The sequence below is a fragment of the Mesoplodon bidens genome (assembly GCF_964165515.1).
Source record: "Mesoplodon bidens genome assembly, chromosome: 17".
In the NCBI taxonomy this organism is placed as follows: domain Eukaryota; kingdom Metazoa; phylum Chordata; class Mammalia; order Artiodactyla; family Ziphiidae; genus Mesoplodon; species Mesoplodon bidens.
The window spans coordinates 77,107,337-77,121,973 of NC_138174.1; the positions used below are offsets into that span (position 1 = coordinate 77,107,337).

A 14,637-nucleotide genomic window follows, 5' to 3' on the forward strand; every position below is an offset into this window, starting at 1 on the left:
TATGGTTTTGTTTTTCTTTTCAACTTTTGCCTTTCTCTGGAATAGAAAAAAGAAATGGGGAGATAGTTTCACTCTTATTTTATGATGCTGGTGAATTTCTATTCATGTGTTTTAATTTATAATCAGTCTATAAGGAGACTCACTCCCTGCTTCTCAGGATGGGTTTAATTCTCCTACATCGTCACTAAGGTGGAGGCCAAGTGGCCTCCAATCCAGCCACCCCCATTCCTCTGATCACCTCCCTTCAGCGCAGCAGATTGTGAAGGGTCGCTTTTAGGGAAAGCCGGGGACACGGGACAGACTCCACACAGGAAGCCCAACCTGTCGTGTGTGTCTGGGAAAGTGTCGACTTACCTTAATTGGGTTCTGTTCCTGGAAGACAATTCTCATTAATCTCCCAGCCCCCCTAAACCTATCTGGACCCCGCATGGTGCAGCGTCCCCCCGTCTGCCTCTTCTGACTGAAAAGCATCTTGAGCAGCAAAGGTTAGTTCAGTTATTCAGAAACATGGCGTGGAGCCCACTGTGTTACTATGTGCAGGACGGCCCAAGGTTTCTCTCCAGCACAGCCAGGAGCCGCACTTGCCCAAGGAGTGCAAAGTGATGGATTCTGTGGAAAACACGCTCATCCCGTCCCCTCGCCCAGGACGCCGGCCTCGGGGCTGAGTGTCTGCGTGTCCGGCAGGGACGCGCCCGGCTGTGCTCCAAGGCAAAGCCTTCAGCACACAGGGCCTGCGGTCGCAAGACGGGCCCAGCCAAGCCGCCAAAGCACATGTTACACGTCAATCACCAACCGCTACTTTACTCACACCAGAGGCTACTTCAAAGAGATTTGTGTCCAAGGTTATTTTTAACAAGAGCAAGCGTGGAGAAGCCCCGGCCATGGGGAACAGGGCCAGCGAGCCCGGTGCAGGGCGGCACATGGGAGGATGCGGGCCGCACGAGGCCCCCGTTTCCTGGCTGCATCAGTTAGTCATTCTGAGAGAGGCTGGTGTTAAATCTAGTGAGATGACACACATGGGCTGGAGCTTAAACACAGTGCGTGGCCCCGCAGGCGCCGGCCGCTCTTCCTGCGGCTCTGGGCACGCGGTGGTGAGGACGCAGACGCAGTGCCAGGTGCGGCCCCGTGAGGCTGTGGAGCCCGAGGCGCGCAGGTGTCGGGCCGCACGTCTAAGAGCTAGAAAGAGGCCACACTGGGCGCCCTGCAGACAGAGGAGGCCATCCGAGCAGAGCCATCATGGTTATGGGTGCTATTGGAATCAGTGAGCAAATGCGTTAGTTTTGCGACAGAATAAAATACACCGAGTGTCCCAGAGGCCTTTCGTGACCTTGCGTTTGGAGGTGGAGGCTGCCGAGTCCAGAGGGACGTCAGTGAGGCTCTAGGCCTGGCCAGGACGGGAAGACTGTTCTCATGGGACAAACGACGTGTTTTATACGGCAGTTAGGCCTCTGAAATCGGGAGGGAAAGCTAAGATGTCACATGAGCTGCGGGTGGCCCCCCGGGGCCCCAGAGACGCCTGCGGGCCGGCAGGGGCTGGGGGCGGGGAAGGGGCTTTACTTCTCCTCCGTGGACAGGCGGTAGAGCGCCTCGCCCAGGTGCTGCAGCTGCTGCTTGTGCTCCAGCTCGCGGTACAGGCCCGCGGGGACGGCGTCCAGGCCGTGCAGCAGCCCAAACAGGCAGCCGGCGATGGCCCCCGTGGCCCCGCTCTCACCTAAAACAAAGCACGGGCCCTCAGGGCTGCACGGCGGTCCCTGGCCCCCGCTGCCCCCTTGACCCCTTGCCAGGAGGCCGGGCCATCTCAGCCTCCACCCTTGGCCTCAGCCAAAGCCCAGGCTTGCTCCGGGCGGTGCCGGGGAAGGGGGCCGGGGTGTCCCCTCCCCCTCCTGGGACAGCCGCACACCCTGGTGCACTCGGGCGAGCGCCTCCCGCGGGCCCTGCCCACGCACCGCCCACCACCCCCACCGACCCCGCTTCGGACTCTCAGCTCCTCCCCGGCGTCCGCCCGCGGCCCTGGGCCGCTGCCCCTTCTCCACTGCCCCGCCCCAGGAGGTGTCGCGTCTCCACACCTGGGCACCCGGAGGTCCCAGCAGTGTAGGTGGGGAGCCCGGGCCCGGCAGGAGGTCCTGGCTGGTGGCCTCTTACTTCACACTCGCGAGAAGGCGCATCTCACCTCCGTGGAACATGGCCCGGTGGCAGAGCTCCGTCCAGCTGCCCTTGGCTCCTAAAAGGGCATCGTAGGCAATCATGGGGGCGTCGTGGCCCCGCCGGCCCCCGCGACCTTCCGAGCTCCATTTCCTGTAGGTCTGGAGAAAGCGCCACAGGTCAGAGGCACAGGCCGCCGGGAACCGTGTCCCGTGCGTTAGAGCACGAGCTTCCGGGTTCATCTGTGCGCTTATGTGATGCCCCTGTGTGCCGGGCATTGCCCCGGGGCTGCGGGTGGACACTGAGCAGGAAAGACTGGCTTCCCATGTCTCTCACCCCAGCCGTCCCGCAGATGAACAGACACGCCAGCTGCAGGGCAGCAGAGTCTCCGACAGAGACGCCGTCGAGGGGTCGGGAGTGCTGTGACGGGGCTGCAGTGGTAGCACAGCCGGCGCCCCTGCACGGCGCGCGCTCTGCGTGGGGCCCAGGGACGAGCGAGGCCGGGCAGGGGCGGCGCGTGGGGTCAGGGCCGCAGGCCGGCCAGAGGCCGTGGTGGGGGAGGCCATGGTGGCGTGAGCAGCTGGTGGCTCAGAGCAGGTCCCTGTGGGTCTGTGGAGAAGGCTGACGAGGGGCAGGGGAGGTGGATGTGGGCAGGTCACCCCCCTGTGCCTTAGCAGCAGAGTCAGTGTCGGTTTGTGGCAGCAGCATCTCCACAGGAAGAAGAACAGTGTTTCTGAGTCTTTCTGCATCAGGGGGCCCATGAGAGATAAATGAAAGGGCGGTAGGAAGCACCTAAAAAGGGAAGGGTGGACCCTTCCTCTCCCCCTTTTCCTTCCTGACACCTGGAATGCAGATGTGCTGGCTGGAGTGGGAGCAGCCAGTTTGGACTATGAGGTGTGCTCACAGAACAGCAGAGCAGCCAGACAGAAGGATCCTCAGCTCCTCACTGCAAGGGGCTTCTGACTCAGCTCTGACTCCCTTGACGTGAGGATAATGAGCTCCTGTCTTGGTTAAACCTCAGTTACAGTGGTTTCTCTTATGCTACCAAACACGATCCTGAGGATTTCAGCCACTGGGGGGTTTTCTCAGCATGGGGAATGCCGGTGCTTTGCACAGACTTATTCATCCCTCTATCCCCAGTCCCTAGAAGAGATGAAGTGAGATGGACTATTTTCACATTTTCAACTTTTCTAGCACAAGTCGTGCTTATAATCAGAGAAAATGAAAAGTTAAAGCACCATCCATTTCCAACGGGCTTCCTTCGAGAAGCCTTCCACGGCGCCGCCTTCCAGCTGCTCCCTCAGCCCACCTCCACCGCGGGGTTCCGTACAGCCGGGGGCGGTGGCCCCGACAGCTCCTGCTCGCCACCCATGTCGCCGGCAGACCTACCTTGTCCCTCTCCTCCGCGTTGTAGCGGTCGGGAAAGCTGGCCTCGTTCTCCGTGTCCTCACTGATTTTTCTCTCCTCCAAGTAAAACTGCCATTTAGCTTCAAAGTAAAACCAGTGCTCCTGGTATTCTACACACAAAGAGCAGGTGAGTGGGCTGTGGCAGCCGTCTAGCTGGGCGCCGTGGGCAGGGGGCGGGAGGCCGGAGGCAGGACGCAGAGCCCATGCCCTCCGCCCAGTCTGGGGCAGAGGAGGGCTTGGCGCCTCGCCTCAGCTAGGGCTCGGGAAATTCAAAAATGCTCACATTGTAGCTACTGTGACACATCAGCAAGGAAGATGGAGATCGAAACCAACCCAAAGAATTGCCTGACCATGCACTGAACTAAGGCAGCGATCGCAGTATTTTTAAGTGGCTTCTCTTGAAAATTCTGAACCTGTGTATTTTTTAAAATTAATTTTATTTATTTTGGGCTGTGTTGGGTCTTTGTTGCTGCGTGGGGGCTACTCCTCGTTGCGGTACGCGGGCTTCTCATTGCTGTGGCTTCTCTTGTTGCGGAGCACGGGCTCTAGGCGCGGGCTCAGTAGTTGTGGTGCACGGGCTCAGTAGTTGTGGCTCACGGGCTCTAGAGCGCAGGCTCAGTAGCTGTGGCACACGGGCTTAGTTGCTCCGCGGCATGTGAGATCTTCCCGGACCAGGGCTCTAACTCGTGTCCCCTGCCTTGGCAGGCGTATTCTTAACCACTGCACCACCAGGGAAGCCCTGAACCTGTGTATTTTTATTAATTCAACACTGTGCCTGCAAAGTCAGGAGAGAGGACGTTCGTTATCCCTAACTAGCAGCTTGACCTCCAAGCCCCAAAGGCGCTGAAGCGACTTTTCTGAAGTCATTTTAGGAGGATGCTGCTGCAAAGTCTGGAGCAGCAGCTGCAATGGCTAGTGGATGACGGGTGTGTGTGTGTGGGGGGGGTGCCCGCGTCTCGAGAACCCAGAAGGGATCCCCTGCTCACCTGACCCGCTGCCTTCTGGCCAGGTGATACTGCAGACCTTCTTTGTGGGGTCAGCCTGTCACACGGCCCCCCCAGTCTGTCCAAGTCTGCTCTGGGTGTGGCTGGAGCCCACCTTCTTCTAAGGTGCTGGGGGAAGGTGTCGGGAGGGAGGCCGGACTCACCTGCCAGGTGCCGGATGGTCCTCTTACAATACTCCTCAGCCAGCGGGACCGTCCTCAGCATGTCTCGTCCCCACTGCTCCAGCCGCTTGCCCTGAATGGCGTACGACGCGAACAGGGCCGTGCACAGGGACCCGAGGAAGCCTGGGGTGGCAGGAGAGAGGGTGAAAGTTGGCACCAGCCTCGCCCCCTCCCAGGTGCTGGACACGCTGTGTCCCTGAGCTTTGCAAATTTGACCTTCAGTTACTGTCTGCAAGGGGGCAGTGGCGGGGTGGGGAGAGCACGATCCCTGCCTCCAAGTGCTGCTGTGGGCACGGGATCCAAGCCCAGGTGAGCCCCTGCCGAGCTGCCCCGCGAGCGGCCATGGGAAGCGGGGCCCCAGGGAGGCGTCAGCCGCAACCACTTCTGGGGCAGGGACGAGCGTCTGGTTCTTGCGCCTGGGGTCCAGCTGCCGTCCTGACCACCTGCCACCGCCCACCTCCCGTCACGGGGTGCTTCAGCTCCAGATCTGGGACGCAATGCTCCCGGGCAATAAAGGTAAGAAAAACTGACACTTGCCTCCAAAGGCAGTTCAAAAATTGCAAAGGAGAGCGGAGTTAACACGTGCTTCCAGGTATTAAGTGTGTGCTGTCCGACCCTAGTCACCAGCCTAGAAATATATAAACTACCCAGCTCTTAAACGTGTGAAACAGCATTTCTTCAATAAGAGTGGGCAGGGCTTCCCTGGTGGCGCAGTGGTTGAGAGTCCGCCTGCCGACGCAGGGGACGCGGGTTCGTGCCCCGGTCCGGGAAGATCCCACATGCCGCGGAGCGGCTGGGCCCGTGAGCCATGGCGGCTGAGCCTGCGCGTCCGGAGCCTGTGCTCCGCAACGGGAGAGGCCACCACAAGAGTGGGCAATAAATTAACTAATGTTCTAGATGTTTAAACTCTCACCCCAGGTTCTCGTACTCATGGCATTGTTTCCAAATGTTCAACATTTTCCAGTTGGAAGGCTGTTTATGTTTAATCCACTTCTGCTGAGTCGGGGGTTAGCAAACTCCTCTCCACCGCCCGGACGTTGCCACCTGGCTGAATTACATGGCTTTGTGCTCAGAGATCTGACGGGCTCAACCGTGGGGTCCGTGGCTCAGCGGCCGCACCTGCTGTGGACTCAGTGGCATGTTTTACCACATCCACGCCTCAGGTGCCATGGCACCCGCGTCGGCTGCTTCCTGGAGGGCACAGGGTGGCCCTCGCAGCTCAGGGGGCGACACCAGTAAGCCCAGACCTTGCAGGTGACCTTGAAAGGAGCACAGTCACCGAGAGTAGCTGGCACCCTCGACCCCGGGGCCGGGAGCCAAGCTCAGCCAGAACTCAGGAGGGTTCTCCTTGTCTCAAGTTTGGAGCTGGCTGCTCCCCGGTCACGTCTCACGGGCGGGCGCTGGGTCAGCAGGCCTGCCCTCCCTCTGGAGCCCGACCCTGGGGGGGCAGCCCGGAGTGTGGGCCCCCTGCGCACCCCGAGCGGTGCTGTATTCGACCCGCTTTGTCCTGACACACGGGGGGAGCGGCGTCTGCCGCCACAGCCACCGGACCCGGCCAGGGCGCGGCGCACAGCGCCCACGGGGCCCGACGGCGGCGCCGGCTCCCCGCTGGACAGCCCGGCAGAAGTGCCGGCTCCCGGGGCTCCAGCCAGACCCCAGGCTCGTTCAGAACCGGTGCTGTCCTGCTTTTCTTGTGACGTGACCGACTTTGAAGCGGGGAGAAGGCCTTCCCGTCCGGCCTCCCCACGCCTCCCTGCCGCCCGCGGCTGCGTCACCTGTGGGATGGTTGTGTGTCATCCGGCCGCACTCCACGCTGACCTCGAGCAGCGTCTCCAGCCGCCCTGGCTGCCAGTACCGCATGCCCACGCACATCGCCTTGGTGGCAGCGCCGAACCCGGAGCCTGCGTGGACAGTGGGACACCTCGTCTTAGACCTCTGAGCCAGTGATGCCGGCTCCGGCAGCCGAGCTCTCACGAACCATATGAAGATGTACAAAAACTACGTGCTACCATGAGTATCACAGGGTCATCTAAATGAGTCAAAAATAGGGAAATTGCCCACATTCCTGACAAAGAAAAGAGAGGAAAGAAGTTGCAAAGCAGCCATTAAAAACAGGATTTTTGATGGGATGAGGAAATGCTCCTTCTGGGAAAACGTAGGAGAGAGAATTGCACACACAGTATGCTTTCAATGATATGTTTCCTCTTTTTAAAAGCAGCTTCATTTAGTTATAATTGACGTACAATCAACTGCACATATTTAAGGAATGCAAGTTGTCCTGACAAAATACACCTGTGAACCTGGCACCTAAATAAAAATTGCAAACCTATCTGTCACCCCCAAAGTCTTCTTGTGCCCCTCCGCCCTCCTCACGGGCCACAGGTTAGTTTGCCTTTTGTAGCGTTTTATATAAACAGACATGTGGCTTTGCCTTTTCATTCTGAGCAGAGTCGTCAGGAGGGCAGAAGAATGCACGTGGGAAGTATTCCTCCTCTTTACTTTCCTGGAAGAGTTGCGTACAGTTGGCACCATTGCTTCGTTAACTGTTTCTAGAATCTCCACTGAGGCCATCTGGACCCAGAGTTTTCCTTGTAAGGTCTTTCATAGATTTAATGTTACCTGGGTGACCTGTTTAGTCTTGAGTGACCTTTGGTAGTTTATGTATTTCAAGGAATTTATCCATTTCATCTAAGTTGTTAAATTTATTGGTATAAAACTTTGAATAATATTCCTTCACTGTCCTTTCAATTTCTGTAGAATCTGTAGGGACGTCACCTCCTCATTGTCGATACTGGTAATTTGTGTTTTCCTCTTCTTTTCTTGATCATTATGGCTAGAAGAGTATCAGTTTTTTATCTTAAAGAGTCAGTTATTGGTTTTGCTGATTTTCTCTATCATTTTTCTGTTTTCTATGTCATTGATTTTCGCTCTGACTTTCAATTTTTCCTTTTCTTTCATTTTCTTTGGGCTCTTTTTGCTCTTTTTCTAGTTTCTTATGGTAAAGATGAAGTCATTGGTTTGAGAACTTGCTACTGAAAAATCTCTGCCTGTAACTGTGGGTTTGTCTGCTTCTCTGTGCAGCTCTATTAGTTTTTGCTTTATCTATTTGGAAGGTTTGTTACGAGGCACATAAACTTCCAGGTTTGTTATTTCTCCCGATGAACGGTGCCTCCTTTTGTCCCTGGCGACATCCTTCCCTTCTGGTGTAAAGGAGTCACTCCAGCTTCCCTTTGATTAGTGTCACACGGCATGTCGTTTTCCATCTAACCTGTTTGTATTTACAGTGCGTCCTTTACAAGCAGCACAGAGTTGGGACTTGCTTCTTCGTCCCGTCTGACCCTTTTGTTTGGGGTCCCGAGACCTCTCTCGTTTGCTGTGATGATTGGTGATGAAGTGACGTCATCATCTTGGTACTGGGTTTCCTGCCTGTCCTACCTGTTATTTGCACCCTTCTCTCTCTTTCCTGCCAAGAGGGAGGCACATTATGGAGATTCGCTTCCACCCAGACGAGTATTCCCGTGGGTGGAGGACGGCAAAGACCCTCATGGTGCCAGCTCCAGCGGGGAGAGGCCACAGGGGTCAGAGCCGCGGAGCATTCAGCATGCAGACCGGTTGGAGCCGGCTTTCCTCGCAGGGAGGAGAGGACTTGGGGTCTGTGTGGTCTCCGCTCCCCGCTCCCGGGGCCGGGTCGCTCCCAGAGCCCAGGCCAGGCGGTGGGCCGCGTGCAGCCTCCCGGGCTGCGGGGGAGGCCCTTTCCCCTCCCCACGGGGCAGACATGGTGCCGGCTGAGGACGTCCATGTGGACCCACAATGGAGAGGCGTCTCCCGCCAGGGAAGGGGCGTCTGGGCCAAGGGCCACTCCTCCTGGGCCCCACAGAGGGGACCGTTCGGTCAGCGCTGCCTGGCCCAGCTGAGGCCCAGGTCACACGACGGCTGCTCCCCCAGCGAGCATCACTGAAAGGGTTCCATTTCGTGTCTTTGGCTGGCTTACGAGTTGTCACTGTTCAGGGATCTGAGCAGCTGCCTGGGTCCACCTTCCCAGGACACTGACCCACTTCAGGGCTGAATGGGACCCTGACCCTCGCAGCGCCCCCGTGCTGGGGTGTCAGGCGTTTGCTCTGACATATTTGATAAATGCTGCGGCACATCGTTATTACTTTTAATGCCACATCTTTAGAGACGGTTAAATAATAAGTCAACACCCGCGTCCTCACCGTTTCCACCGACTCCCTGCCCCACTGGCGGTGTCCTCCTGCCTGAAGGTTGTCCTGGGCATCTCTCCCTGGGCACCTGCCCGGCATGAACTCCTCGGCTTGTTTGCCTGCAAAGGGCACTTGGCCTTCACTCGGGAAGGCGTCCTCTGGGTGTCGGTCTGGCTGGTGCTTTCTCTGCACCCGGATGACTCTGCTTCTGACGAGAACCTGCCGTCTTTGCCTTGGTGGTCGGTACGGGAGACGCGTTCCTGTCTTTATTATTAGTTTTGAGCGGTTTGATTGCTATGTGCCTTGGTGTAGTTTGCTTCGTGTTTCTTGTGCTTGGAATTTACTGAGATTCTTGGGCATGTGAGTTTATGTTTTGGATCAAATTTGGAAAAATTTGGCCACTATTTCTTCACATATTTTTTTGTTCCCCCTCCTCTTTTAAGGGCTCCAGTTACAGGTGCGTTAGTGCTTTGACTTGTCCTGTGGCTCCCAGGAGCCCTTTTCACATTCTGGGGCTCTTTTTTTTTTCTGTATGTCCCATTTTGGATAGTTTCTATCGCTGTGCCTTCAAACTCACTAATCTTTTCTTCTGAAATGTCTAATCTGCTGTTAATCTCAGTCAGTGAATTTTTAAACTCAGACATTGTAGTGTTTTTCTCTAGAACTGTGATGAAGGTCTTTTTTATACCTACATGTCTCTATTTAACCTTTCAAAAATATAGAATACACACTATTTTATACCCTTACCTGGTAACTTTAACGACTGTGTCAGGGTTCGTCAGTTCTGATTTACTGATGTTTCTCTTTATTATGGACCATGTTTCCTGCTTCTTTATGTGCCAGTAACATTTGATTTGACGGCATCCTTCAAGGTAAACCCAGAGGGACAGGTCTGCCCTCAGCGTCAACCCGGAGGGCGTGTCCAGGACCCCGGGGGCAGAGACTGCAGCTGCCTGGTAACACCACCCGGAGGACACATGAGATCATCACCCCGAGGACACATGAGGTCATCACAGAGACAGACGTTTATGCAGGTGGTGTATGCTTTCCTTGATGCACTGGCTAAAAATAACACATTTAAAGGGAAAGCAGTGGGAAAATGTTCCTTAAAATAAATCAGGGATGGTGACAGAGGAGATGGGGATGCTAGTGACCCTGAAGCCGGCGCCCAGGCTGGCTGGCTTCCTGGGCGGCCGGCCAGTGGGGTGACAGGCAGGGTAGTGTCGCGGGGCCCTGGAGTCCCGTGGCCTTAGAGGGAGAGGAACTCATGCTCTGACCTTTCTCGTTGAAGGGCGTGTGCCAGGCCAGGAGATAGTTGTCAGGCTTCAGCTGTGAGCAGCCCTCGACGGTGGCCGGGTCTACCCGCTGCCCCGGGAGCTTCTCGAGCGCGTCCACGTAGCGTCGCACCATCTCACGGTACAGGTCGTCCAGGCACCAGAAGTCTGGGGCGGAAGGGGGTGTGTGGGGGGCAGGGTCAGACAAGGGGCGGGTGGACAGCAGCGACAAGGGAAGCGACGACCAGCGTCCGGCCCCATCCCCCCAGGAGGAGGGAGAGTCCGGGGTCAGCTCACAGGACCCTGACTCCCCGGAGAAACCTGACCGCAGACGAACAATGCGCTGTGGATCTCATTGAATTTCAGGTGTTGTAGTTTGCTGCTGTGCCTCTTCTAGTTACACACCAGAATCTAGAAAAACCCAGGATCCTCATACACGGCTCGCGGTTCTATCCGTGAGAGGCCCAACTGGCCCGAAACCTGCCTGTTCCTCAGGCCCTCGGGGACCCACGTCCAGGGTACAGGGAGCTGACCCTCTCCCATCTCCCTGTCAGCGAAGCAGCCAAGTCGCCACTGCCCACTGTCCCCACTGCCTCCTCGTGGGAAGGTGTTCTGGGGACAAGTGTGGTCTCGAGTCCCTCGGAGATCATGGGCCACATGACAGGGGCGCCCAGGCTGTCACCTGGGTGGCACCGGGTTTGGCTGACCTGTACTGTGTGGCCTCACGTGACCGCCCCCCCCCCCGCCACGCGCCCACCACTGCAGGGTCAGGCTCCTGTCTGTCTACTGTTTCCTCCCAGACAAGGCTCAGCGAGGGGCGGTCACTTGCCGAGGCCAGAGCTGGCCAATGGATTTCAGTCGCAAAGCCTGAGCACTTCTGCCATTAAATGAATCCACCGCGTGGTGTACAGAGGCCACACACCCTCCAAAGTCGGGGCCCAAGGTGACTGGTCACACGGAGAGCAGACCGGACAGTGCAGGGCAGGGCGCACCTGCCAACACAGCTGACGGGCACCAGGAACCCGGCCTGTGCGGGGCTGCATCTCAGGCCTCGGGGACCGCCCCTCCTCTCTGGGAGTCTGCCTGTCTTTGGAAATCGCGTGAAGAGCCGCTGTCCATCGGGGCCCCTGAAGTATTGCGTGTCCAGCAGCCCCAGCAGGCGGGTTGGTGCTTCAGATGCAGTCACGAGGCTGTCTGGGTTCCAGTCCGCACCCACTGTGTGGCGCTGGGCAGGTTACTCAGCGCCAAAGAGTGAGTGTGGACAGGAACCACACTCTGTGCGTCGGTTCCTCGTAATAAAGCCGAGCTGCAGGGCGGTGTGAGGACCCGATGACGCCGCCCGCAGTTAGAAGAGCACCCGGCCACAGTCAGAGTCTGCCGTCGCTGTGACTCAGGGGGCTCAGAGGCCCCTTCCACAGGCTGCAGTTTGTTATTAAAGAAAAAAGCTGGGCTGTTTGAAAACTAAACTTAAATGAAATTCCAACTTGTATGTTCAGGGAGCTGAAAACACATTCGCTTGCTGAGTTTCTGGGGGCGCAGGCCTGCCCGAGCGCGCCCTGGTGACCCGCTGGCCAGAGGGCGTGCGTCCGTCCAGCTGCGCCCGCAGCCATCGGAACTGGGCCCACTGCCACCGTCCTCACCTGCGGCAGATTCCGCCCTATTCCTGCCAAGAGGACGTGCCTCGATCCAACCCGGGGGAGCACGTTCTCGTTGGGGGCCGAGCCGGGAACTATCCTGGGGGCCGCCGCACGGGACGGAGACACACCGTGGGCTCTGCCAGGTGAGGACCAACACGAGGGCACACAACTGACACAGAGGGACACGGGAACCTGCCTGAAAGCCTCACAGTCAGCCCCCGCTGCCCCCAATTTCGGAGTTTGCAGACTCTGAAGGACGCTTGCTGCGCCAGCTTGCTGTGACACTGTCTTATCTGAGGTGGCTTAGCTCTCCCCCCCCCCCCGGCGACTTGGGACCCGGCAGAGCAGACGGCATTCCTGTGCAATGACAGCAGAGCTAAACCCGGCTGCTGGCACCGGCCGCGGGGGGAGCACATGGTGACACGTACATTCCAGCCACTTCAGAGCTGCCGCAAGTTCTAATTTTGCAGTGACGTGTCACCACTCGATACTTGTGGGGAAGCTGCGCCTCACAGACACCCGCTGCTTCTCTGAAATTCAGTGAAGCCTTGCCCCTAAAATCAACCTGCTCCTTAAGGAAACGTGTCTCCCCTCAAGTCACAGCATCTTCTCAGGACAACTGGGAAACTGTAGCAACTCTCCGAGCTAAATCCTATTTTGGTAGGTGGCGTTTTAACCACAGTTCATTGGAATTTAGAAGTAATTCCCCCAAAATATCATCGTAATGGGTCCAAATTTCAAACTGGCTTATTATTTTATGTATTGTTGAAATAAACTCAGAAGCACGCTTACTACCTGCAGTGAAAAGCTGAGCCCTCATTCCAAACCCCGAAGCGAGCCATTCGGTTGCTTTTAACCCTAGAGACAGAGGCTCGCCGAGTGAACGTTTACAAAACAGTGAAAAGTCCTGGTTTAAGAACCTGAGGCTGCCGGTGAGCAGAGAGATACTGTCACCCGAGGAGCTGCGTGGGAACACAACCCATGGCACGTCCGGTTTGCGGGGACCCGGGTGTGACAAGCGGGTTTCAGCAGCGGTAGCGGGTGACCCCCGGGCTCCCCCTCACCGCGGGATCCCGCGCGCCCGCCCGCCGGGGCTGAGCCTCACCTGTGACCAGGGCCCCTGCCGTCGTCATGTGCATGATGGTGTTGTCGCTCACCGGCCACCTCTCTGGCGAGAGCACCAGGTGGTCCAGTCCCCCCACCTTTCCCGGCTCCTTCTGGAGCGCGGGGCCTGAGGCGCTGTCCTTCCCGAAGGCGTGTCCGTGCCCGAGTGCATCGCCCACGGCCCCCAGCAGCATCGCAGCCTGAAACTTCTCCATCTCTGCCGGCAGCTGCCGGGCGCCCAGCCTTCAGCGCGCCCCGCCGGCCCCTGTTCTGGTCGTCGCGTCGCCGTCGGGAGCCTCCCGGAGCGGCCAGGCGCCCTCTTCTGTCCCGGGCGGGCGGCACCGTCTGGGCCCGCAGCCCGCAGCCACGTGGTGCGCCCAGAGCTGGCTCTTCCGTGGGGGCACCTGCGGCTCAGAGCACCGCTTCGGAGGGAGGTGTGCACGGCGCGCTGGGGAGACGCACGCGTCTCTAGAGCTTCCGGGTGTAATTCGCGCACCGTCGGGGTCACTGCGTTCGGTCCAGTCACGCGGCTGCGTCAACCCTCCCCGCGGCCCCTCTGCTCCCTGGGCCTCCGCCCACCCACTTGGTCTCTGTGGCTCTGCCTTTCCGGGACTTTCAATTACACGGGATCGCGCTCGGCGGCCTCCACGCTGCGACTCGGCTGTCACACGCACGGCTCTGTTTTCAGGAGGACTCGTTGATTATAAAGCGTGTTTATGGTAGAAAAAGGGGGAAAGCATGTGGAGCCGCCGCGTGCGCGATCACGGGCGTCCCCGCGGCCCAGCGTCAGCAAAGGCTCCCCGACAGCCAGCCTCCCGGCCGCTCCGTGTGTGCGCAGAGCCCGGAGCCCCGAGGGGTCGGCGAGGGCGCCCTCCCACCGATCCCGTTCCACGGGGAGGATGCTCACGGCCGTGCTGAGGCTGAGAGTGGGGGGAACCCCTGCGAACCAGGGACCTTGACTTGAAAAGAGGGGTCAGGAGAGGTACCACCGCTGTCCCCAGGCCCCTTGTCCCCCAGGTTCTGGTCCCACATCAGACCAGGACGAGCAGGAGGGCGTCATGCTGGGATGTAAGAAACACGTCTGATAAAACTTAAGTTTCTTTCGATAACAAGATACTAAGATGCCTTTAAATGAACGGGTCGGACTTCCCTGGCAGTCCAGTGGTTACAACTCCACACGGGTTCGATCCCCGATCAGGGAACTGAGACCCGCACGCCGCGTGGCGTGGCAAGAAAAAAAGAAAGAAAAGGTCAATGAATGGGTAGTATCCTCACAGTGCTTATTAAAAGTGAGGCTCTGGAACACGACCCCGGCCGGCACAGTTCTGAGAGGTCCTGAAGCAAAAGTCCTTTACGACCGGTGCAGTTGGCCCGGGTTGCTAGGGTGCAGGCTCCCTCCCCGAGGGCAGCCCCTCAGACAGCCACCCACGTGGGGAGAAAGGCAGCACGTGGCAGACACCGCTCATCACTGAGGCAGGGGTGCCGTCCTCGGCTGGTCTCGTTTGCTGAACCTGAGGCGGCAGACACTGTCGTCGGAGACGCTGAGAGCAGCCCCACACCTGCTGGCCGATGGCAGCCGAGAGGAGGAGGCGAGGCGAGCCCACTGCCTGGTTCCTGCAGTGTTTGCCGAGCCCTGGCCGTGTGCCGTGAGTCGTGGGTGTGGCTGTCCCCACAGAGCCTGGAGCTGGAGACGTATGTAATATCCC

The 14,637-nt window shown here is 58.2% G+C and overlaps 1 protein-coding gene across 1 annotated transcript; it reads right to left on the minus strand.

The window, feature by feature from the left end:
- Positions 1 to 825: 825 nt before the first annotated feature.
- Positions 826 to 13,248, minus strand: ADPRHL1 (ADP-ribosylhydrolase like 1). The gene is made up of 7 exons (XM_081214680.1): positions 12,933 to 13,248; positions 10,194 to 10,358; positions 6,490 to 6,615; positions 4,697 to 4,837; positions 3,532 to 3,659; positions 2,171 to 2,303; positions 826 to 1,711 (listed from the first exon to the last, which is right to left on the minus strand). The coding sequence occupies exons 1-7, from the start codon at positions 13,144 to 13,146 to the stop codon at positions 1,554 to 1,556; spliced, it is 1,065 nt and encodes a 354-aa protein (XP_081070806.1). The 5' UTR covers positions 13,147 to 13,248; the 3' UTR covers positions 826 to 1,553.
- Between the last annotated feature and the right edge of the window lie 1,389 nt (positions 13,249 to 14,637).